At 46.3% G+C, this 24,190-nt stretch overlaps 1 protein-coding gene across 1 annotated transcript in view; it reads right to left on the bottom strand.

The window, feature by feature from the left end:
- Positions 1 to 24,190, bottom strand: part of INTS7 (integrator complex subunit 7) — a 293,620-nt gene that overhangs the window by 207,375 nt on the left and 62,055 nt on the right. Inside the window, exon 5 of the mRNA XM_085612860.1 lies at positions 5,408 to 5,454. Coding sequence (XP_085468986.1) covers positions 5,408 to 5,454 — 47 coding nt within the window. The remainder of the gene's footprint in view (positions 1 to 5,407; positions 5,455 to 24,190) is intronic.

Raw genomic sequence — 24,190 nt, forward strand, 5'->3', positions numbered from 1 at the left:
TGAAAAGGCACGTCCGCCAAGTCTGCCTTTACAGAATCTGGGAACTACTACCAGGTTGTAGGAAAAGGAGCATAGTAGTCTAGAAGGCATGCATCTTGTGAACATTGTGAAGATGCAGTTGGGCGGATAAATAAGGAACACGGTCCTATGGCAAACACAGAGGGCCTTAAAGAAACTTCTTTTCAGAACAGGGATCCAGTGTAGAGTATTAAGATGACCTGAGATAATATATTTACGGGCACCTCATAGTTTAGCTGCTGTGTTCAGAATTCACTGGAATTGGAGTACGGAGTATGTGGGGAAGGCAAAAAATAATGCATTATTGTAGTCTAGCATACTGTGGTCGTGGTGATGTGTTCATATTTATTTAGATCCTTCACAAGGAATGCTGTAGGATGTCCTTAAGAAGGGCTAATGCAGTCTGCAGGCTGAGGAGCTTTTCCACTGCTCAGATGCAAGAGTATGAGAGCATAAAGAGACGCTCTGGTGTACTTTCTACGGGGAATGGTTTTGCTTCCTTCAGTTGAGAGAGTTGGCACTAGGCGCCAGCTTGGTGTTCTTGGTGATGTGTTCATTCAAGGTGAGGTTAGTGTCAAGGGTGAATTTGAGTGACTTGGAATTAAGTGAAAGTTGGGAGTTTGACTATGTCCAGGTGCCTGTTATTTAGCCAGGTTTGACAAGTTTTTGCGTGTTTTTTTGTCTGAGTTGAAGTTGATGTAGGTTCTAGACATTCAGATCACGATTAGGGGAAGGCACTATTTGAGGCACTGGATTTCTGGAGCGGAGGAGACTTTCAATTAGAGTTGCGTGTCTTGGGCTAATTGATGAATTTTGATGGTAACATAGTGCTCCTGGGCTCAATTTAAAGGTTTAAGACGACTAAGAAGAGACTCTTTAGTGATAGAACTCTTCTGGAGTCGCCCATGTGAACTAAATGTGGTATTGGCTGACAAACCAATGAAGGACCTTGCCCGTCAATCCCATTAATGAATTAATGGAGTGGATGAGGGTGAAAATGTCAACCTAATAAATCCTTCAGTGACGTTTCTGAGCACAGTCTTACTTATCGTGAGCAGTGAGCCATTCAACCCATGCCTAATGTTCTTTAAGCCGCTGAAAATGCAAATATGAGAAACCTGCTATGTCTTTGCGTTGTAGCCCACAAAGTCCAAATATCACAGTTCCGTAAATGCTTTAAAATCTACCCCTCAATTATTGTTATTTCATGGCACACAAACAAAAGTATGAATACATATGTAGATCGTTATTAACAAATCTGTAAATGACAGATCAAAGAACCTAACCAAAGGGAAGGGCTTCCACTAAATGTGCGAAACAACGTCACGAATCTAAGAAGAGAAAATTCTCTTCTTGAGTCACCTCTGTACCAAGGGTTGCCCCTAGGTGACATGCTTCATCATTGGGGCCATCCCAGACAGCTACTGTCTGGGGTATGTTGCAACTTGCAGAACTACGTAGGAGCAGTTTTTGTGAAAAAATGTGTAGTGCAGTGTATGGGGGCAGTGGTGATGGTGATGCTAAAAATACATAGCTAGTGAGCGATTAATTTATTCCTGCTCCTAGTTGGTATGGATAAAAAGGGGTTAATAGTAGGGAGGAAGTGTAACTGTGTGTGTATACTGTCCCTGGTATTTTGCCGACATGTTTCGAGGTGTCCCCTAAACCTCTTCTTCAGGACCACATGGGGACCAGCCCCATGCGTACCACTCCGTGAGAAAAAGAAAAACCCTATACTAAAGAAATAATATAATAAAGAACAGATGCACACCTAATGTGTGAGCACCAAAATTAAATACATACGGTTCACCATCACCACTCCCCCATACACTGCACTACGTATTTTTTCACAAAAAGTGCTCCTACGTAGTTCCGCAAGTTGCAGCACGCCCCAGACAGTAGCTGTCTGGGATGGCCCCAATGATGAAGCATGTCACCTAGGGGCAACCCTTGGGGAGTGAGGGGACTCAAGAAGAGAATATTCTCCTCTTAGTTTCGGGACGTTGTTTTGCACATTTAGCGGAAGCCCTTCCCTTTGGTTAGGTTCTCTGATCTGTCATTTACAGATTTGTTAACTATACACTGTCTGGAGGATGAACCTAACATCTACCTCCATCTCCCCCCTTTTTTGTTTATACATATGTAGATCCACAAATGCTGGAAATTAAGTGAGCACCCTCTATAGCTGGGCCATTCAGAGTTACCGTTATCACAGAGCTCGGCTATAGTGACTGGGACATTTCTAAGGCGTGTGGTTTTTCCACTGGTTAGTGACCATGCCATGCCTAAAATCACTCCATTTTGCTTTTTCCCCGGTCAGCATAGGTGTCAGCGCAATGTTCACTTAAGTGCAAATCAAGGTGAACAATATTCGGCATTTTAGCAAAGTACATTATATACTGTAATGAAGATGTTCTATGAGGGTTGGTGAAGGGGTGGAGACTGGTTCTGAAAAGGTATGACATGCAGCCATGCATTTACTACTCAACAGTCTACACTTGAATATACACCTTGTAACTCATCAACATAGATTCGATTTAGTTTTGTCATTCCGCTGTCAATCACTAACTTGCAAGCTAGGTTACTCATACTTAGTTTTAAACTGGGGTTTTTCCAAATCTCAGCTAATGCCATGAACTCTATTCTAATGACAAATTCCTTAAAAACGTTTTCCATGCTCTCAGTATGCATACAGCTAGGTACAGTTTATTTCATCCTTTCAGTGAGAGCCCAAAACCTCATGCCCCAGTGCTCTACAATCCCAAGATTGTTTGCAGGAACACAACAAATGGTTAGTGTGCTTATCATCATACCATGTGCTGTATTTGAGCTGCACAATAATAAAAGTTTAACTGCAGCAAACCCTCTCTGTTTACAGGCCTTTATGAGCAAGTCTGTGCCTACTCTGGGTGGTTTAGGTAGTGTCATAGGCCGGGCATGCTTACATCTGGTCTTTGGAAGGCATTCTAACTTTTTAAATCCATACTCTTTAACTGTCTTCACAATAAGTAGAGTCTTCACAATCATCGGCCAATTACTTTTTTTTCAAAAGTGAAGCAAGAAAATGGGAACTACACCACTTACAAATTGAGGTACTTGCAGCAGAATTACTTTGGAGTGATTTCTGTGTAATTATAGACCAGCTGTAATCTACTAGTACCAAGAAGCAATGTAGTTTGCAGTGTACACCCTGTGATATTCTTTTTAATTTTGTTCTTTCAAGGTATAGACCATGTTCTTATACGGTTACATATCTCAGTTGACAACAGCTGACACAATGAACATTCCAATAATAGACTCAGGAATTTAGACATATACTCTCCTGCAAAGAAGTTTTCTAATCTGACATGTGTACACCCTGTGATATATTAAATGAGATGTACGATTTGTTGCTGGAAGATTTTCTCTACCTTTGTTGCAAGACAGGACCTAGCAACTCACACCAGGGGCTCGAATGCAACATGAACAGCACATCTCAGTCCAGTTGGCTTAGTCAGCCAGTAGACAAAGAAGTGATGGTACAATCATTAGATTGAGAAAATAGGCACTGTGGGTTGTGAAGTCAATGTCTTTGGGAAAAAGGACAGTGGTTTGCTGAAGTCTAAGTCTTGATGGACAAATCAGTTACAAACGGAAATAACAATTTAACAGTACCATCTTCTACACATCAATACTTCCTATCCTCATTTTTAACAGATTTTAACTTTATTTAGCTTTTTTGAGCATGGTAGTAGATCAACTTCTACAACTACAAGCACCACACAAGCTAAGCTGTATCAGCATTTCCAAAAAAGAATGGAAACAAATAATTTGCTTCATCCATCGCAAACTGGGTTCAGGAAAGGACAGGGAACGGAAACAGCCTTGTTGAGGGTGGTGGAGGAGGCCAGGAGGATTCTGGACGATGGTGGCAGCGCAGCCATTATCCTCCTGGACCTCAGCGCCGCCTTCGACACGGTTAACCATCATATTCTGGTTTCCCGTCTCAGCAATATGGGAATCACGGGCAAGGCTCTTAAGTGGCTGGAATCCTTCCTTGGGGACAGATTTTTAGGGTTTTTGAGGATGACTATTGCTCTGGTCCGGTTCCATTGCAGTGTGGGGTTCCGCAGGGGTCTTCCCTTAGTCCCACATTGTTCAATGTGTATATGGCTTCTCTGGCGGAAATAGTGGCCCCTTTCGGGGTCCAGTTGGTGAGTTACGCCGATGACACCCAGCTGGTGTTTTCCCTGAATCAGTTTAGACAGTCTCCGCTGCAGCTGCGCAACTGTTTAGAAGCTGTGGCATTTTGGATGGACCAGTCCCATCTCAGATTGAATGGTGGAAAAACAGAGATGCTGTTGCTGGGACGACAGGCCAGTTTTGATAATGCGATCTTCTGGCCTTCATGTATGAGGCCGGGCCCTATTCCTAAATCAGAAATCAAAAGCCTTGGGCTCTGGCTTGATGCTGAACTAACGTTCAGAACTCAGGCTAGAAAAATTGCTGCTACCTGCTTTGGGCTTTTAAAAACCATGCGAAAAATCCTCCCACAACTGCCGGAAAAGGCCAGAAAAATCCTAATACAATCTTTGATTTTATCTAGGATAGATTTTGGGAATGCCATTTATTTAGGAGTGCCAGCCTCCACGACTAAACGACTTCAAGTCGTTCAGAATGCGGCGGCAAGACTTCTAATGGGCGTCAACCACCGCACATCAGCTAAACCCGCTCTCAAAACTCTTCACTGGCTTCCGGTGAAAGAGCGGGTCCTCTTTAAATCATTGTGTATGGCACATAAAATCCTCCATGGGAAAGGCCCTCCCATTTTGAAAAATTTGGTCATTCCCTAAATCTTTGCTCCAATGATCAGAACTTGGCAGTTGTCCCTCGAATTAATAGATCTCGATCTGGTGGCCGTCTTTTTTCATTAAATGCATCCAAACTATGGAACTCTCTTCCTCTGGTCCTTCGCCAGGAGCCTTGCCTGCTTGTGTTTCGGCAGAAGTTGAAAACTTGGCTCTTTCCGAGGACTTAGAGTCGCGCTTCTGGTCTAGTCAATGGCATTCCTATTGTCCTTGGGTTACCCTTTGTTGAGCGCTGGGATGCTTTCGAGTAGCCATGCGCTATATAAGAATTTCTTCAATTCAATTCAAGTAGAGGTGAATACCTGAATGTAGATTATGTGTGTGCTTTTTGGTAAGTAGTGGATTTCCTACATCTCATTCGCTGACCTCCGACGGTTATTCATAATTGTTAATTTGCAAGCAATAAGATGTATGGTATAAAACACACTGGTGCCATGTGAATTATTGCATTTTTATCAATAAGGAAGTTGATGACACATTTGTTTCATTATAAATGCATACAATTAACTGCTACACCAATTTGTGAAACCAACAATACATACCTTGGATCATTTCACCAACTTTGTTGCAGATTCCAGCAGCAAAATCCCTGGCAATCAAAATGACAAATATTTACAACAATCACTCACAGAAACGGATTGTCCAACATAGATTAATAAATTAATCCAAGAAAGTTAAAAAATAACCAGGACTTTACTTAACCTCCCATGTTACTAAGCGGGAACCAAACATTTTGGAACAGAGATACATAGTACAACACATCAAACTTCCTAACCCATAAGAATTTGAACTCATTGGCCCATCTGTCAGCTATTAGCATGTGGAGAAAAATGGAGACCGCACCAGGGATGAAGTAACTTCATCCCTGGTGCTGCCTACATTTTTCTCCAATTTGTGTCTCTGGATTTCCAGTGAGACCCAACTGCAGCAGGTCTCGGAGGCTGCCTGCACAGGACTCTAGTATTATGTGGACATTATGACTGCGGTGCTAAACTAATAGTCAGCTGCAGTATCTGTATATATTAGCTATTAGCATGTGATATAAACACAGGCTTGGCTTGATATTGTAATTGCATTTATATAGAGCTTACTACCCCTGACAATGCATCAAAGCGCTTTTTCGGCGAGCAGTACGCTACTCCGGAACCCAAAAACAATTAGTGGTGAATTTGTATAGGGAAATATGAGATTCATCGGAGCGGTGGACATGTTAGTCTGTTATTTGGATTGAAAAGGAGAGTGGAGAGATAGAAGAGGAATGGGTTTACATTTATACAGCGCTTGCTAACCCTGATGAGGTGTTGAAGCTCTTTTCAGCGGGTAGCACGCTACCCAGGAACCCAAACAGTATTAGTGGGGAATTTTTATAGGGAAATATGAAATCAATTTGAGAGGTTGACATGTTAGTCTGTTATTTAGATAGAAAACGATAGTGTAGGGATAGAAGAGGGAAGGGTCGAGAAAGTTTTAGTTGTTTTAGATCATAGCAGTAGTAAGAGGTTTTGGTATGAGTAAAGGGGAGGTGGAGAGGGAGAAAGGCTTGATTGGGAGATCTGAATAGTAAAAGAGGTATGAGATGATGCTAGGAGGGGTAGAGGAAGGGAGAGTGTAGAAAAGGTTATTTTGCAGATCATAGTACTAAAATGGGGTTTGTGATGAGTGGAGGTAAAGGATATATTGAGAGAGGTAGGGAGTGAGATATAGGGTAGTGCATTGGAGATGCTGAATTAGAAGCAAAGTAATAAATATAAAGATCCATAGGTACATGGAAGGTATATATGTCTAAGGAAGATAATATATGTATATTCAAGTTTTATTTAATAAACCTACACTTTCAAAGATCAGTACCAAACATAAAACATGTGACTTTCTGATTCTGTCCCCTATATCATGAAAGCTTCAACGAATGTCTGTATATATATTTGAAGGAAACTGATTTTTCAGTCATATTTCTAATTCTGCATGGAAAAGGAATATATATATATATATATATATATATATATATATATATATATATATATATATATATATATATATATATATATATATTCACTGAAAAAACCATAGGTTTCACACATGTTATAGTTAGCGGAAATTTTACTGATAAAAAACCAATGAAATTCCCCCGTTATAGTTACTGCAGGCAACTATAACTCACGCGACCGCAATCCTCTGCTGATGCTAATACTGTATTTAGACACTTATTTGCCCATGTCTTCTTCCATACATTTTTAGCTATACATATATTACAAATATTTTTTTTTCATAAAGACACATATGTCATCAGCAGAAGATTGTGGTCGCGTGAGTTATAGTTGCCTGCAGTAACTATAACGGGGGAATTTCATTGGTTTTTTATCAGTAAAATTTCCGCTAACTATAACATGTGTGAAACCTATGTTTTTTTCAGTGAATTTGCAAGGTTTTTTAAATGCTAATTCCTAACTATAACGTGTGTGAATGCTAAGTTACTTTACGCCATTCGTGGCGTGCGCGCCCACTTAACGCAGTTCGTTCTGTGCGCGCACCGTGCGCGCACAGTGAGCACGCGGTGCGCTTCGCGCACCGCGCGCCCACTTTACGCAGTTAGTGCCATGCACGCGCGGTGGGCACGCGGTGCGCTACGCGCACCGCGTGCCCGCGTTACGCTAGATGGGCCATGTACGCACGATGCGCTTCGCGCACCGTGCGCACATGGAGGACATATGATGCACTTCGTTTTGAAAGGTAATATTTTAATTTTTCGTATATTTTATAAGCCATGCACAAATGGTGCCCTTTGGGCACCATTTGCACACGGGGTGGAGAGAGTGTGGATAATTTTTTTTTTTATTTTATTTTTTAAAAAATTTTAGTTTTTTTCTCTTGTGATAAGCCATGCACAAATTGCACACGGGGTGCAGAGAGTGTGGATGATGTTTTTTTTTTAAATTATTTTTTACCGTACGCGTACGGTAAGCGTAATCGGCGAAATTACCGAAAAAAAACAAATTCCGTTTTTGGCCTTGGAGGATCTTTGGGGACTCCCTCAACATGCCTATGTGTGTGGGAGCTGTCTAAACAACCCCTTTACATGTTTTTGGGCTTTACATTTTAAAAATCCCTCTCAGTGCGAGAGAGAAAATGGCGGCCGCAGCTTCCTGGTTTCGGCCGATTCGAATGTTTACTAAGATCTAAGAGCCAATCAGAATCGCGCTCGCGCACGCCACCGTATGCGTACGGTAAGCGTACGGTAAGCGCACCGTAAGCTGGCTCAGATATATATATTGATTTAAAGGCTATTTTCTCAGAATCTACTGAACAGATTTACACCAAACCTACAAAAGGCACTTCCTTGACCTGAGGACTACCTCTCTGCTAAATTTCTAGTAATTCTGTTCAGCCGTTCGGGCTGTAGCCCTGTCTAAAGGTCCTATGGAAAAATGCATGGGAAAAACGCGTTTTGGGACCCCCCTTTTATCTCAGCCCCCGCTTGACGAATCCCCCCGAGATTTCCAGGGTAGGAGCGGAGCGTAGCGCCCCACCTATTTTGAAAAATTCGCGAGGATTCGTCGACCGGCGCAAAAGTTATTCAAAATAGAATGTTGCGGATTTCCTATGGAAACGTGGTCCTAACTATAACTACCTACTGGCGACCGCCAGTAGGTAATATATATATATATATATATATATATATATATATACATATAAGAGAAAGATGCTTATAAGAATGTAGTTGGGGCTTCAGCATTTGACCTCTCAATGAGCAAATAGTTCTTTGAATTTCCCAAAATACTATTTCTGAAACTTTTTTCAAATCCAAATCCATTTATCATTCTATCTCTGAATGTCAGATGTGTAAAATATCTCCTGCGATTTTCATTATTTGCCAATCAATCTTCTGCAGATATAGATTCAACAACTTCAAGAGCCAAAAGTACATTAATGATGGACCACATTTACAAAGTAAAAAAGTATTAGGAATATGTCATCAATACGTCACTACTTTACAGTGCTATTTAATAACAAATTATCAATCAGGTAGCAGCTCGGGTTGGAGATTGTCTGTGACCCAACTATGCTGGACAGTTAACCAGGGCCTTTCAAGAACTAATTTCTTACAAGGTTCCGCAATCACCTACCAGTGATAATCAACACAAAGCAAATAGATACAGCTGGTTTTCCGTGTATCATAGGAAACACAGTTGAGGAATCAATACAGGCATTAACACCATAAACATGTGGAGTAAGAGATTGAGCATGAAAATTAGCTAAACTTGAACAAGAGGAATGAAAGCAAACATGCATAGTGATTTATCAATTGTACGCAGCTTTATTAGCAATTTAATACTACAGTGTTTGGAGAGGAGCGTGGCTGCCTGTGAGGTGCAAGATGGATGTATAGCTCCGGGATCCCATGACCCCAACAGCAAATCCTTGAAAAAGACTGCAGGGTATGAGGACTGGCAAAGAAATTGCAGAGAAATTAGGTGGACATGGAGGGGCTGCAGCAGGAAGAGATCTGTGAAGACAGTGACCTTGACAGTCCAGAGATGACCTGTTCTAGCATTCTTCCCCTCTCTTGCTCTCGTAAGCGCAGGCTTGGAAGTGTGTGAGTGACAGTCAGTGTGACTGAAGAGCTCTTCTGGCAATGGCTGAGAGAAACTGCTGGTGACAGCAGGCAGGACGAACCAAGGCCTGGCTGGTATGGCCTGCTTGAAGGCAAACCTGTGAGCGATGGCAGTACCATATTGGCAACAGAAACCAACAGACTGAAAAGCAGATAAACTGAGGAGGAGGCCCAAAGTGAGAAAGAACAGCTAGACCAGGGCAGTGGTAGGTGGAGCCTCAGAAACCAGAGCAGGTAACAGCGTGGCAAATTGAGACACAGATGCGTGTCTGAACAACCTATGTCCCTGCAGAATTGGCTGAAACCCACTTCCTCGCATGGGATAAGGATAATTGATCGACTGTGAAGTGTATAGGGTTTGATACTAAGGACGCCTTTATGAACTTTGGCAAGAGGCAATTTGCCTGCTGCGAACCCCTGAGTGGATGGAAATGTGATCAGAGGCAGAACCCGCTGTGACCCGCTGAGGGCATGCAATAGTGGGATGCTCCCTGCAGAGAGACAGTGTTGTAGTGAGTAATTATGCCAGAGACCGAGATGGCAGACTACACACTGTGTGCAACTCCATGGGGCGCAGCCAGTTCTACAGGCAAGAAGTTGGAATAATGCTTGCACATGGCAGTGCCAGAACAGGCATAAAGTCATTTTGTTGAATTGTATGTTCTGAGGCTGAAATGTCTGTCAAACTGCTCTGTAGAAAGGAAGCATAGAGCTGTGTGCCTCCGCCTCGACCAGTCAGCCAACCCACAGTGATAAATGACAATATGTTCAATTTTCAAGATAGAGACAGAGACAAGCTGCAATAGTAGAATGGCTCCCGAGTTCCCTTGCCTGGCTTTACTCAAGCAGTACAAGATCAACACAGAACCTTTGACAGAGAGACAAAAAAATACTTTTTGTCCCTATGTGAGCAATACAATTGTGTAAAAAACTTTGTATATCCTCTTACAGCCTTGAAAAAGTCTAGATGATGACTCGCGTGTCGGCTTCCTGTTTGTAACTAAATGTTTATGCAGGGAATGCAAACAACAGTGAAAAGAATACATTGAAACTAACACAACTCTGAGCTTACAACAATTCTTTATTGGATATACTATATAATGATTGGACTTCTTTGAGTGCTTCGGTATTTTTCTGTTTATTAGTCTGCAGAACTGGGATTTCTCCAGTTCTGGCTATCTCGCCCTGGGTGGCAGGGTGTTAATACCAGGAAAGCACCAACTTTACATTTGTGTTAGGTTTTGGTACATATGTTTCCCCAAATTTATGTACGGGTTGGGATCTGCGGACATTGAGGCACAGCCACTATTTTGCGCATCTTTAGAACCTTCACTGCTTATTCAAGGTTACTTATCAACTGGCACAAAAATCTGAACTATGCCCCTTTCTGGCTTGGGAACTAATGTCTATTTGACCCCATTTAGTAGAGAGCAGCAGCATGGTTTTGAGTACTGGGGAGTTTATAGGTCACAAAGGATAGAGAAAAGTTCCACAAATGTAATTAATTCAGAAATTTAGCATGCGTACAGAGTGATGTTCACCGCCCGACATCGCTATGGCTCTCAGTTTTGGGTAGAAAGGGATTGTATTGTGTTGGACTTGGCCCTTCTGGCAGGTTCACCCCTGAACTTTTTTGCTTTTACTGGTGACCTGGTGGTAAGGATTTTTGGTTTCTGTGCACTTTCCCTGTGTCCCAGAGTAAAGTGCGTGCGCCTTCTGTGCATGTGGTGAGATAGGCCTGCCCTCCCATAGGAATGCATGGGGAATGTATGTGTCCCTGGTAGTTCCTGATGCGTGGGGTGTGCAGGCTCGAGTTTGGTATGTGCGGACTCGTGTGATCGAATGCTTCGCAATTATGTATAATGCGTGATTATGTCATGTGCGGAAGTGCCACTTTTAGGAGTTGGCATATTAGTGTAAAAGGTGTCTGGCGTGTGATTGACTGGAGCTGGCTGGTGAGCCTGGCTCCAGGAGTCTGGGTGGGTCTGCCCCAGTGGTGAGTGTGAGATTAGCAGGCTGATGGATGGGGAGGAGTGCACCTTGGACCTGAATAGGGCAGGGCTTTCCCCACACAATGCTGGCTCCGCCCCCTGTGGTGCAAATGACGACCCTAGCCCTGCCAGTGCATAGAGTGAGGGGCTGAGCACATCAAGGGTGCTCCCCAACCAGCTGCGACTGGTTTTCCCCCTCACCCTGAACCCAGAACAAAGGGAAAAGGTGTATAAAAATGGGGCTGCGTCCCCACAGAGTTGTTCTCTTTCTGATCCTAACTTGAGGGGGGCCTGCTGCTGCTGGGCGCCAGGAGAGACCGCCACTGGGGACTGCCTCCCTGCTGGAGGGCCCTGTGAGCTGGCCCCTGGGCCCAGTCTTTGCCCCCCTGCTCTGAGGACCTTCTTTCTCCCCTAAAGTGCCTCGAAGCGCTTTCCTTTCACCTATAGCGCTGGGAGCGCTTTATTTGTGGCCAGCAGCGCGGCACTGCACTTATTAGCGAGGGAACCCCGACGTAGGGATTCCCTGCTATTTTGCCACCTTCAAAGCGGGTGCCCACCCCGCATTGTGGTGCTCAAGCGGGAGCCAATCCCGCTTTATTGGGAAGTTACTACCCCTAGCGGGTGCCCACCCCGCCAGGGACTTTGCCGCGGTCGTTTATTGACCCCCCTAGCGGGTGCCCACCCCGCATCACCGCGACCGACATATCACCGCCGCAGCCCAGAGTCCCGGCCGTGTCACCCCCCTGCCGTGCTGGGATTGGTCCAGCGGGAGGGAGCGGAGTCCCCAGAGAACAGCCCGGTGAGTAGGGAAGGGCTGGGGGACTCCGCACGAGTACCGTGGGTGCCGGTCCCAGACCGGCTGATCCTTCAAGCGGCCCCCGCCTCCAACGCGGGCACGTTGTGACTGAGAGCCTCGCTCAGCTCTCCAACGTCGGGGGCATTACTCTTAATTCCCCAGAGTCCAGAGGGCTCCAACGGTCGGGGGCATGAATGTTTAGAGCGCGAGGCGCTCCAACGAGGGGCCAGTGTTGGCAGTGGCGCCGCCGTAGCGGGCCACTGTAATTAAGGGGGCAGTGTTCCTGAGCCCCTGAGAGGCTCCAACCTACGCAGCATTGTTTTAATAGAGCCCAGGGAGGCTCCTAGGCATGCCAGATCTGTTTTAAAAGGCACAGGGGTGCCCCAGTATTTCTCCAGCTGCCCAGCACTTAGTGGGCAGCTGCAACGTTTAGGACACCCAGTGCTACGTTGCGCTTTGGCTTGCGCAGCTGGCGCAATCTTGCCCTGACTTTGGGACATAGGGTGTCCTAGCCCCCCCCCCCCCCCCTTCGAGGCCAGTTGGCCTAGGGACTGCCACAGGTGGTGGCGAATGTGAGTTTTGCGCTATTGTTCCTAACCTGCACCTCTGAATGTGTTTTAATGCGTCATGGGCCTTGTTTTACACCGCTGAATGTGTTTTTATGCATCATGTGTTTTCCTTTCCTGCACCTCTGAATGTGTGTTTATGCGTCATGTGCCTTGTTCTACACCGCTGAATGTATTTTATGCATCATGTGTTTTCCTTCCCTGCACCTCTGAATGTGTTGCGATGCATCATGTGTAATGTGCTTAGACCCCTACAGGTATTGTGATACTTAGGTGGTTGTTTTTCTCCTAGTACAGGTGGTACTAGTGAGGTCCTGATTCCCTGCGTAGTATTTTCCTAAGGTGGTTAGAGTTGCGTAGGTGGTACTTACCTGTTACCAGTAGTTACTGGTCGTGTGCTACATGTGTTATTTAGTGCTACAGTGATTGTATGTGCTATGTTCTAAAGCATTATTTCTATGTTCTAAGTGCTAATTTCTACAAAGTGCTAATTCCTGACAGTGGTCCATGTGGCCCTGTCCCCTGTACATATAATCCCTTGTAAACTCTGCCCGTGCCTGTTGGCACATTGTAAAGTGTGTGTTTTTATCTAATGTGTTTTGGTAATACAAAGGCTATTTTTATATAATACCTTGTGTGGAGTTTCCTTTGTGGTGGGCCTTGGGTGTTGCTGCTGGGTGCGCGCGCAAACGCTTTACACATCGCCTCCGGGATAAGCCTGACTGCTCGTGCCAAGCTACCAAGGGGGTGAGCAGGGGTTATCTTTGGCGTGTAACTCCCCAGCCCTGACTAGAGTGGTGGTTTCTGTCTGGCTTTGGCGCAAGCCCTAGCCAACCAGAAATCCCATTTCTAACATTGGTGATCAGCGGTGGGATTTGGACTTGCGTTTGCGCTGTACCACAGCAGCAACTGGCTGCACCGCAAAACTCTGCATTTAGATAATCACATGGTATAGGGATTATTGTGCTAAGGTTGTTCTTAAGTACATTGTGTTTTCTGGATTCACCAGAGGGTGGGATCCAGTGGTGGCAGCATAATAGTGTCCAGTACATTTGTTCCCCGCCCTGCGCCAAGAGTTTGGTACCTGTGTCACTTGTGGTCAGGTTGAGGAATCAGGGGTGGTAGAAACTGCCTTACAAGTCCGAGGGGAGGGTTGTGTGTGGATGAATGGTGTGTGGCACTAGGCAAATGAGTGTGAGTTCTCTGGGATAGAGAGCTTGCTGAATCCTTTGTGAATTGTGTGCTCCTGTTAAGCTCAGACCCCTAGGTTCCCTGTGTAATCTTTTCTCAAGAACGTCCGCCAAAATGGAGCCAGCTTTTGATTTCTGTGATCTGTTTGGGTACAGTATGTTGGAGTTGGTAAGGTTCTGTGAAGAGAGAGACATAGGGGTGGATGAGTCAGACACTCAGTCCGAACTTAGAAGCAGCCTGATCCTATGGCAAAAGGGTCAATGGGGTCTTGAGCGCAGTAGGATAAGGGCCCGGGCCTCACACCAGGAGGGTGGTGGGTCTGTGGGGAGCCCTGAAGATTCAGAAGAGGAGGAAGAGAGTAACCTGACAGGGACGCCAGTAGATAGTGGAGACCCCATAGATAGGGAGTCCCTTGCTGGGTCCAGTGTCAGGAGCAGCGCCCCATCCCTTTCCCTGTCCCCAGAGGAGTGGGAAGATAGGAGGAAAGAAAGGGAGCACCAGCTGGCGTTAGAAAAGCTCAGGTTAGAGCATCCACAGGCTATGGCGCAGCTGGAGGTCAAGAAGCAACAGCTAGAGACTGAGAGGGTCTTGGCGCAGGAAAGGATAGAGGAGGCGGAGAGGGCCTCCACCAGAGGCAAAGTAGCTCTGGATGGTAGACTATCCCCTGCGCGCAGTTTTAATTTTCTGGATTCCCCAGGGAGGGTTGAGTCCAGTGGTGGTAGCTATATAGATTTCAGTGCAGGAAATCCCAGTCCCAGTTCCCCCAGTCTGGTACCTGTTTCCCAGGAGGAGGAGTTAAGGTTGAAATTCAGGGGCAGTAGGAAACTGTCTCACCAGTCTTGGGAGGAGTTTGTGGATAAATGTGAGAATGCATTGTTTGATTGGATTCCCACAGAAAATGATTTTGATAAACTGTGTGATCTGGTTCTCAAAGAACACCTGCTCAGTTGTTGTGTGCCGGGGTTGCGCCAACACCTGTTGGGGTGTGGATTGTCTGAGCCATTTGAGCTTGCGGATGAAGCAGAGCGCTGGAAAAGTGCTAGAGGTTCTCTAGGGTCATTAGGGAGTGTCTCCAAAAGTAGTGGTTCAGGTATCTTCCAGCCCAGCGTGGTGGAAGAGGCTCAGTGTAGCCCAGCTAGATCCCAGGATAGCGAGGAGGGTGTAGGGGCTCACTGCCTGGCTCAGTGGAGCAGGAGTGAGAGGGTGACGGAGGGTCCCCAGACGCACGAAGCCCTGCCTCAGGACTTGGATGGTTTCTTGAGGGAACACCAGGTTGGGGACCTAGGCTGTCCTGTTAGTCCATTTGAGGAAGATCACCTAGTGAGTAGAGGACCTGGAGCACCTGTAAACAGGGCTCCTGTGGTTCTAGAGTCTGGCAGTACCGCTCCGGTAGGGAGAGTACAGGAGTCCAGTGTGAGGAGTGATTGGGGGATGAGTTTCCCAGTGGAAGAGCCAGTGGGTCAGGGACTAGCCAGTTGGGCTAGGATCCCGTGTAGTGACCATGGGGACACCACTTCTGTTCTGGGGGATCTCGGCACACTGTCAGGTGGACAGGGGACGGGAGATCCGCGCCAGACAGACAGTCACCCGACTTATGTGTCGTATGTTAGCCTCAGGGGGATGGAGTGTAAATCCCCAGAAGTCCTGGAGTGCCAGGCGATTATTCCACCAAAGGTTCTAGGCCGGAGGTTGGAAGGCCCGGTTCAGGATCAGCCTGACCGGAAGGGTGGGACGTCTGTAACCAGCGTCCCGACCGGTTCTTCTTCCAGAGGTACTGCCCCAGTTGGTAGGGAGCAGGGCTCTGGAATGGGGTGCAGAGGGTGGGAGAGCCCACCTCTGACCCCGGTGCAACCTAAGGGGTTAAACCCTGGGTTGGAATGGCGTTCTAGGTGTACCCCTCGCCAGAGGAGGAGGAACCCTAGGAGAAGAGGTAGGGGGAGGAGAGCCTTCCCTGAGACTCCTGGTCCGCCTGAGGTTGTAGACCCTAGGCTGGAGAACCAGTGGCAGTCTAGTCCTGTCTGGCAGACAGGAAGAGTGGAGAATGGCCGCTATGTGCCAGGGGTTACTACCCCCCACTCTGTGATTAGGCAAAGACCGGTGGCACCTGGGTGGCCTAGGGCCTGGTCTTGGCCGCGGACAACTTGGGAGTACCAGTGGGGTAGCCCAGTTGGTCCGGACAGTGGTTTTAGAAGGAATCCCATGGGTTCACCGTGGCGTAGAACAGGAGGGTGTCCCTGCAGTTGCGGGCCCGCGTCCGTGTTCTATTGCCCCAAGCAGGGAAGTCCATCACGGTGGTGATTGGTCTGCCCTGCGTTTTGGCTGGAAGGGGGTTGTGTTGGACTTGGCCCTTCTGGCAGGTTCACCCCTGAACTTTTTGCTTTTACTGGTGACCTGGTGGTAAGGATTTTTGGTTTCTGTGCACTTTCCCTGTGTCCCAGAGTAAAGTGCGTGCGCCTTCTGAGTGCATGTGGTGAGATAGGCCTGCCCTCCCATAGGAATGCATGGGGAATGTATGTGTCCCTGGTAGTTCCTGATGCGTGGGGTGTGCAGGCTCGAGTTTGGTATGTGCGGACTCGTGTGATCGAATGCTTCGCAATTATGTATAATGCGTGATTATGTCATGTGCGGAAGTGCCACTTCTAGGAGTTGGCATATTAGTGTAAAAGGTGTCTGGCGTGTGATTGACTGGAGCTGGCTGGTGAGCCTGGCTCCAGGAGTCTGGGTGGGTCTGCCCCAGTGATGAGTGTGAGATTAGCAGGCTGATGGATGGGGAGGAGTGCACCTTGGACCTGAATAGGGCAGGGCTTTCCCCACACAATGCTGGCTCCGCCCCCTGTGGTGCGACTGACGACCCTAGCCCTGCCAGTGAATAGAGTGAGGGGCTGAGCACATCAAGGGTGCTCCCCAACCAGCTGCGACTGGTTTTCCCCCTCACCCTGAACCCAGACCAAAGGGAAAAGGTGTATAAAAATGGGGCTGCGTCCCCACAGAGTTGTTCTCTTTCTGATCCTAACTTGAGGGGGGCCTGCTGCTGCTGGGCGCCAGGAGAGACCGCCACTGGGGACTGCCTCCCTGCTGGAGGGCCCTGTGAGCTGGCCCCTGGGCCCAGTCTTTGCCCCCCTGCTCTGAGGACCTTCTTTCTCCCCTAAAGTGCCTGGAAGCGCTTTCTTTTCACCTATAGCGCTGGGAGCGCTTTATTTGTGGCCAGCAGCGCGGCGCTGCACTTATTAGCGAGGGAACCCCGACGTAGGGATTCCCTGCTGTTTTGCCACCTTCAAAGCGGGTGCCCACCCCGCATTGTGGTGCTCAAGCGGGAGCCAACCCCGCTTTATTGGGAAGTTACTACCCCTAGCGGGTGCCCACCCCGCCAGGGACTTTGCCGCTGTCGTTTATTGACCCCCCTAGCGGGTGCCCACCCCGCATCACCGCGACCGACAAATCACCGCCGCAGCCCAGAGTCCCGGCCGTGTCATCCCCCTGCCGTGCTGGGATTGGTCCAGCGGGAGGGAGCGGAGTCCCCAGAGAACAGCCCGGTGAGTAGGGAAGGACTGGGGGACTCCGCACGAGTACTGTGGGTGCCGGTCCCAGACCGGCTGATCCTTCAAGCGGCCCCCGCCTCCAACGCGGGCACGTTGTGACTGAGAGCCTCGCTCAGCTCTCCAACGTCGGGGGCATTACTCTTAATTCCCCAGAGTCCAGAGGGACTCCAACGGTCGGGGGCATGAATGTTTAGAGCGCGAGGCGCTCCAACGAGGGGCCAGTGTTGGCAGTGGCGCCGCCGTAGCGGGCCACTGTAATTAAGGGGGCAGTGTTCCTGAGCCCCTGAGAGGCTCCAACCTACGCAGCATTGTTTTAATAGAGCCTAGGGAGGCTCCAAGGCATGCCAGATCTGTTTTAAAAGGCACAGGGGTGCCCCAGTATTTCTCCAGCTGCCCAGCACTTAGTGGGCAGCTGCAACGTTTAGGACACCCAGTGCTACGTTGCGCTTTGGCTTGCGCAGCTGGCGCAATCTTGCCCTGACTTTGGGACATAGGGTGTCCTAGCCCCCCCCCCTTCGAGGCCAGTTGGCCTAGGGACTGCCACAGGTGGTGGCGAATGTGAGTTTTGCGCTATTGTTCCTAACCTGCACCTCTGAATGTGTTTTAATGCGTCATGGGCCTTGTTTTACACTGCTGAATGTGTTTTTATGCATCATGTGTTTTCCTTTCCTGCACCTCTGAATGTGTGTTTATGCGTCATGTGCCTTGTTCTACACCGCTGAATGTATTTTATGCATCATGTGTTTTCCTTCCCTACACCTCTGAATGTGTTGCGATGCATCATGTGTAATGTGCTTAGACCCCTACAGGTATTGTGATACTTAGGTGGTTGTTTTTCTCCTAGTACAGGTGGTACTAGTGAGGTCCTGATTCCCAGCGTAGTATTTTCCTAAGGTGGTTAGAGTTGCGTAGGTGGTACTTACCTGTTACCAGTAGTTACTGGTCGTGTGCTACATGTGTTATTTAGTGCTACAGTGATTGTATGTGCTATGTTCTAAAGCATTATTTCTATGTTCTAAGTGCTAATTTCTACAAAGTGCTAATTCCTGACAGTGGTCCATGTGGCCCTGTCCCCTGTACATATAATCCCTTGTAAACTCTGCCCGTGCCTGTTGGCACATTGTAAAGTGTGTGTTTTTATCTAATGTGTTTTGGTAATACAAAGGCTATTTTTATATAATACCTTGTGTGGAGTTTCCTTTGTGGTGGGCCTTGGGTGTTGTTGCTGGGTGCGCGCGCAAACGCTTTACACATCGCCTCCGGGATAAGCCTGACTGCTCGTGCCAAGCTACCAAGGGGGTGAGCAGGGGTTATCTTTGGCGTGTAACTCCCCAGCCCTGACTAGAGTGGTGGTTTCTGTCTGGCTTTGGCGCAAGCCCTAGCCAACCAGAAATCCCATTTCTAACATATAGAATGATAATTCTCCCTATATTTTGTTATCTTCTCTAGAACTCACCTGAACGGGTCCAATATGACTTTTTCAAGACAGCAAACAAGACAATCCACACAATACTGCACAACGGAGGTCAGCGAAGGATCTTTTTGCATCCCTGACTTATGCAAATATTATCAGTTGGTTGTTGTAAAGGAGTCCTGCACTCCAAATTGTGGGACATAATAGAGAAGCTGGGTTTTGAAAAAGCATTGACTGACCTACTGTGATGCTTGCACTGGCACACCTTAGATAAAGTCCAATTTGGGATAAAAGGGGAACTTACAAGGAGGATTAATTCCACTAGAGGGGTTCGCCAAGGTTTACATCAGCACTCCCTTTCTTTGTTAGGTCGAGCCTTAGCGCAGCGCACATGCGCTGCCCTAAGGATACGGCCTCTTGGAGCTGACCAGCACTTTTCACAAGCTCGTGCTTGGGGCTATTTTTCCTGCAATATTTTAATTGGCATTTGCGTGCGTCTTTGTAAAAAGACAGCATGCAATTGGGTAAAGGCGGGCGCATGTCCCACCTTTCCCAGCCAATGTAACCGCCCACGGCCTAAGGCTTGCGGTTACGTGCATGGGCACCATCTGTTTTAAATTATCATGCCAAGACGCGGGCGCGATAATTGAATATAGATTGCCTGGCGCTCGGTCTCGCACGCACCACTCGTGGGCTTGTTTTCTTTGGCGCAGTGCTAAGCTCTTCGATGAGCTCTTTACCTGGGATGCACTCATGTAAATGTGCGCGACACTTTACCTTCCTGGATCCCAGCTGCACCGGTTCTAGCCTAGGAGGTGGCTCCTCGCTATATGCTTTCGTGCAGTTCTGACTTCTTCACAGCGATCTATTTTCCTAACCCCTGCTCCTCGCAGACAGGAGTGTCTGCTGTCCGCTTCTCTCGGAATAATCAGACCGTGCAGCAACACACCGAGCCAAGCTGCTTTGCCCGTTCACCAACCTCTTGCGTTTGTCTTTACTTTTAGGGTGGCCTGGGACGTGGGTGTTACGTTATAGCACTTCCTTCAACCATTCCTCCGCGGGCATCTGAATAAAGAATCGCTCTTAAGCAACCAACGATCGGCTGAATAAACACTTGGCGTGTATTATTGCCCGACACCCAACTGTGAAAATATTGTGGCAGCGATGGCCATTTATAAGGTGGCAGCTTAATAGACATTTTTTTATTTACCAACTCAATATCTTGTTGCATACCCACGACGTAACCTATAATGAAGAGAAACGCATCACTGCAGGAGGATGGTGAGCACTAAATGGCACAGCATGCAGCTGCTCTGGTCTGATATTCCGAGGTAGGCTGGCTTCAGCCATGCCTGTCAGTTGAGTGGCAGGTGCTGGGGAATGCACTCTGTGACAAAAGGAGGGCTGAATCTCAGGGAGCCTATAGCGAGGGAGGAGTCCACCCAATACCGGAAGAGTCTGAACTCAGCTGGTTACTATACTGTACCTGTATGGCAAAATCAAGTGTTTCTCCCTCCTTAAATTGCAAATTTTGCCCCTCAACAACAGCATAGAATCCAGATCATCCATGGGAAAGCTGAATGTGTGTAGCACTTTCTCCCTATGGTCTCCGAGGTCAAAGTGCATGCCAACAGTCAGGAACCAAGTTTCCCCGCTTTAATTTTCACTTCTTTGTAGTCACTTTCAGAGTTTGATTAAAAAAAAAAATTGCTATTAATGTGTAGTTATTGAACTCCTGTATTTGTTTTACATGTGCTGCTGCTGATCTGAGAGGAATCTGAATTATATTCTGGTTTCAACAACTTACTCCACTTTCAATTCAAGTTCCATTACGATTTTTAGCTTGAGACTAGGCAGCGTATGCCTAATGCCTGCATTTGTACACAGGAAGAGTTAAGGAAGATACAGTCTGTGATGTCTACTTAGACCGCGCTTTCTCAGTAATGTCTCAAAGACTTATAATAAAAACAGGCGTTATTACCAAAAAAAGCTTTGTTTATTTTACCAAACTCAGAAAGATGAAAGAACCTGGCTGGAAACACAAATTCGAGCTGGTAAACTGATTATCACTCCAAAAACATACTCCAAGATGTCAAATGCATTATCTGATAGATATCGGTCGGTTCTACGTAGGTGCAAAAAGTACTATAATTTCAGTGCATTCAGTACTGGTGCCCCTGCAGAAGTACTTCACTCAAGCAAGGTCATATTTATGGTTGGCTGTCTTCTTGTTAATGCTTCCCAAACAAATACATTGGAGGACCCTTAAATGGCAATCATTTTTTATTGTCTTTAAAAGTTCAATGGCTATTACACATTTGTATAAATAATGAATTCAATAAATAAAATATGCAGGTTTGCTAGTGCCAGCTCTTCAATCCCTGGCGGCACACCACCAAGGATAATGTGCTGCATGGCTAAACACTTATAAAGTCCAAAAGGCGAGACCTATTGGCTATGCCAATACTTGTCTTATTTACATTAATGGGCTATCAATTTTTTAAGGTAAGGAAAGACATGTCTCAATTGGACAAATGCACAGTCCCAGTAATATGCGGGCAATGCAGTTCTTATCTCCAGAACTGCTAACAACCTCTAATTACTTTTAGATGCATTTGGCTCTTTTATAGCCGATCTTGAGCTACAGACAAACTCATGTAAATCCTTCATCCGGACGAGTCGACCCATAAATAGGAGTTCGAAAACATTTTTTAGTGAGGAAGTCGAGGTCGACAAAGTCCAAAAGTTCACCTATTTGGGCATTTCTTTTTACTCCACCTCTAAATGGAAACACCTACTAAATATAAGGGCTCCTCAATTCCATAGGTCAGTGGAGGCTATATTTTGCTTTTCTTGTAGACTGAGGCATAAACCAGTGAGGGAGCTAGTCCAAATTTTTAAAAGCAAGAGCACTGCGATAGGTACTTATGGTTTAGGGGCTTGGGGCTACTCCAACTCGACCTAGTTAGAAAGGGTGGAAAAACGCTTCCTTTGAAGATTGCTATCTGTCCTTCACACTGCTCTCATCCTAATGTGTCATTCTGAGGCAAGCTTAGGTTACGTAGAAGAATGCATTAAATTAAGCTTGTTGATGCCCCCACCTGGTCTCTCTGTTTAACAATATAAGGCTACATATATTGCTTCCAGGATGCTCTCTGATTAGATGCAAATATATGCAAAAGCTTGAAAGCAAGAATTAGGATTCTTTGATTTCAAAATAAAATGTTTATAGAAAAAAGAATGCTTCTAGGAAAAAAGAGTTTTGCTGAACTACTGTGAAATTTTAGGTACCGTTTCTTTGAAGCAGTGTTTAGCAAAATGTGTTGATGTATGCTAGTATTTAAAAAAAGATATTCATAATCGCAATCAGTGTAACCAGTTCCAACAAAATTAGAGGAAACATGAAACGAAACAAGCATTGGCAAAGTCAATAGGCATGGCATTGATGAGCCTTTTGTTATAGTTTGCATGAATTCACAGAAGTAGGTCAGGAAATTGTACTCCAGGAAAATATATGTGAACTGCATTTTAGCACGGGCAAATAATCATGTGTAGATTTCGTCTTGCGAAAATCTATTGGACGGTAACAAGCTCACTTTCCCACCAACCACTTTTTTCCCCAACCATGGAAGAAGTTTTACTTCTACCCTTGTCAGGAGTACAATTCCAATCTTTCCCTATATGGAAAATATTAGAGTCAAGCTGATGAAAACCCATTAAACATGCAAGTTACTAGGTTTGCACAAACTCAAAAGGGCATTCCAACCATGGGGAAGTATTGCTTAACACTACCTCCAGCCCCAGTATGTAGATCTGTGGAAAGGTGGCAAATTAAGGGAATTTCTAGTATTCAAACCCTACTAAGGTATGAGCTCAGGCATAATCAGAGATGCTATTATCAGAGCTCTTATATAATGTGATTGCTGCCAGAATCTGTTGCCGTACTATACTACATGGCACTAAAGGGACAAGTCGTTTTATGAAGCAACCTGTCCCATGGACAAGTAGATATTGTTTTAAATTCCACACCCCTGCTGCCACTCGAAACATTCACCAAAAGCTGCATAGGCCCAAAAATGAGGACATTTATTCAAGTTAACTTCCAACAACCAACATCTAACCTTAAAATCAACGGGGAATACACAGCTGACATCTCCCTAACCAGAGGAACATGATAGGGGTGCCCCCTACCCCCACGGGTCTTCGTGCCACCCATTGAACCCCTTAGAGCCAACATCACACGCAATCCCAACATTCACGGCCTTTAAGTGGGAGCCAGGGAACACAAAGCTGTCTTATTTCCATTGTGTGAAGTTGGGCATGTATATGTTGTTCACTAGTTATAGTGGGCACCTTGCACCAGTCCAAACAACCCTTATTGATGATTAGGTTTAAGACAACATTTATTGAAAGCTATCCTAGTGGTAGCTATGGAGAACAGCCTTCAGGCTAAGTCTCGAAGGAACGTAAAGCAGCTTGGTTTACCAGATTATAACCTCTTGAATGACTAAATGAAAGGAGAACCAACAAGGTATATACATATAAAAAAAATGTATTTATTACTAAACACTCTCTACTAACCTCTTTATGAGATTAGAGAGCAAGGCACACAATACTACAGTTCTAAACGACAGTAAATAGCACAATATACAATGGGCCCCAGGGGGAGACCAAATCATATATTAAGAAAGTGGTATAAGAACCACGACTTGACTAGACACAGCACGTAGAATCACTGGGACCCCAAGGAACCACCCAAGGTAGTGACACAGGGGACCCACGGGGGACGCGTGCAGTGTGAGAACACAGCCACAAGCTCCGTACAATCCTATGGAAAAGTCGCGGTTGGAATTTTAGAGATTAAGGACACTTAGGAGAGGACTTGGAGCAAACCCTTTCAGACTTAGAAGGTTCTAAGGCCAGCACCCACATGAGCACCGGAGTACTTGTGTTACCTAAACCAGGGAAGTGTCAAATGGTGTCGGGAACCTTCGATGTCTTCAATGGAGAGTTGCTGCAAAGTGCTGCTGCCGTGGAAAAGAAAAGTGTCCAGTGTGATCCAAGCCTGGATCAAAAATGTGAAGAACCTGAAAGCAGAGGGGACAGAGTCTGGGTCACTTGCCAGTGACCAGGAGCACGATAGACGAATGCCCACCGATGTCGGGTGTTTCAGGTGCAATGAGGTGAAGCTTAACTCCACTGCCACGGAGACCAGGAGG

Source organism: Triturus cristatus, chromosome 6 (genome assembly GCF_964204655.1).
Source record: "Triturus cristatus chromosome 6, aTriCri1.1, whole genome shotgun sequence".
NCBI classification, from domain to species: Eukaryota; Metazoa; Chordata; class Amphibia; order Caudata; family Salamandridae; genus Triturus; species Triturus cristatus.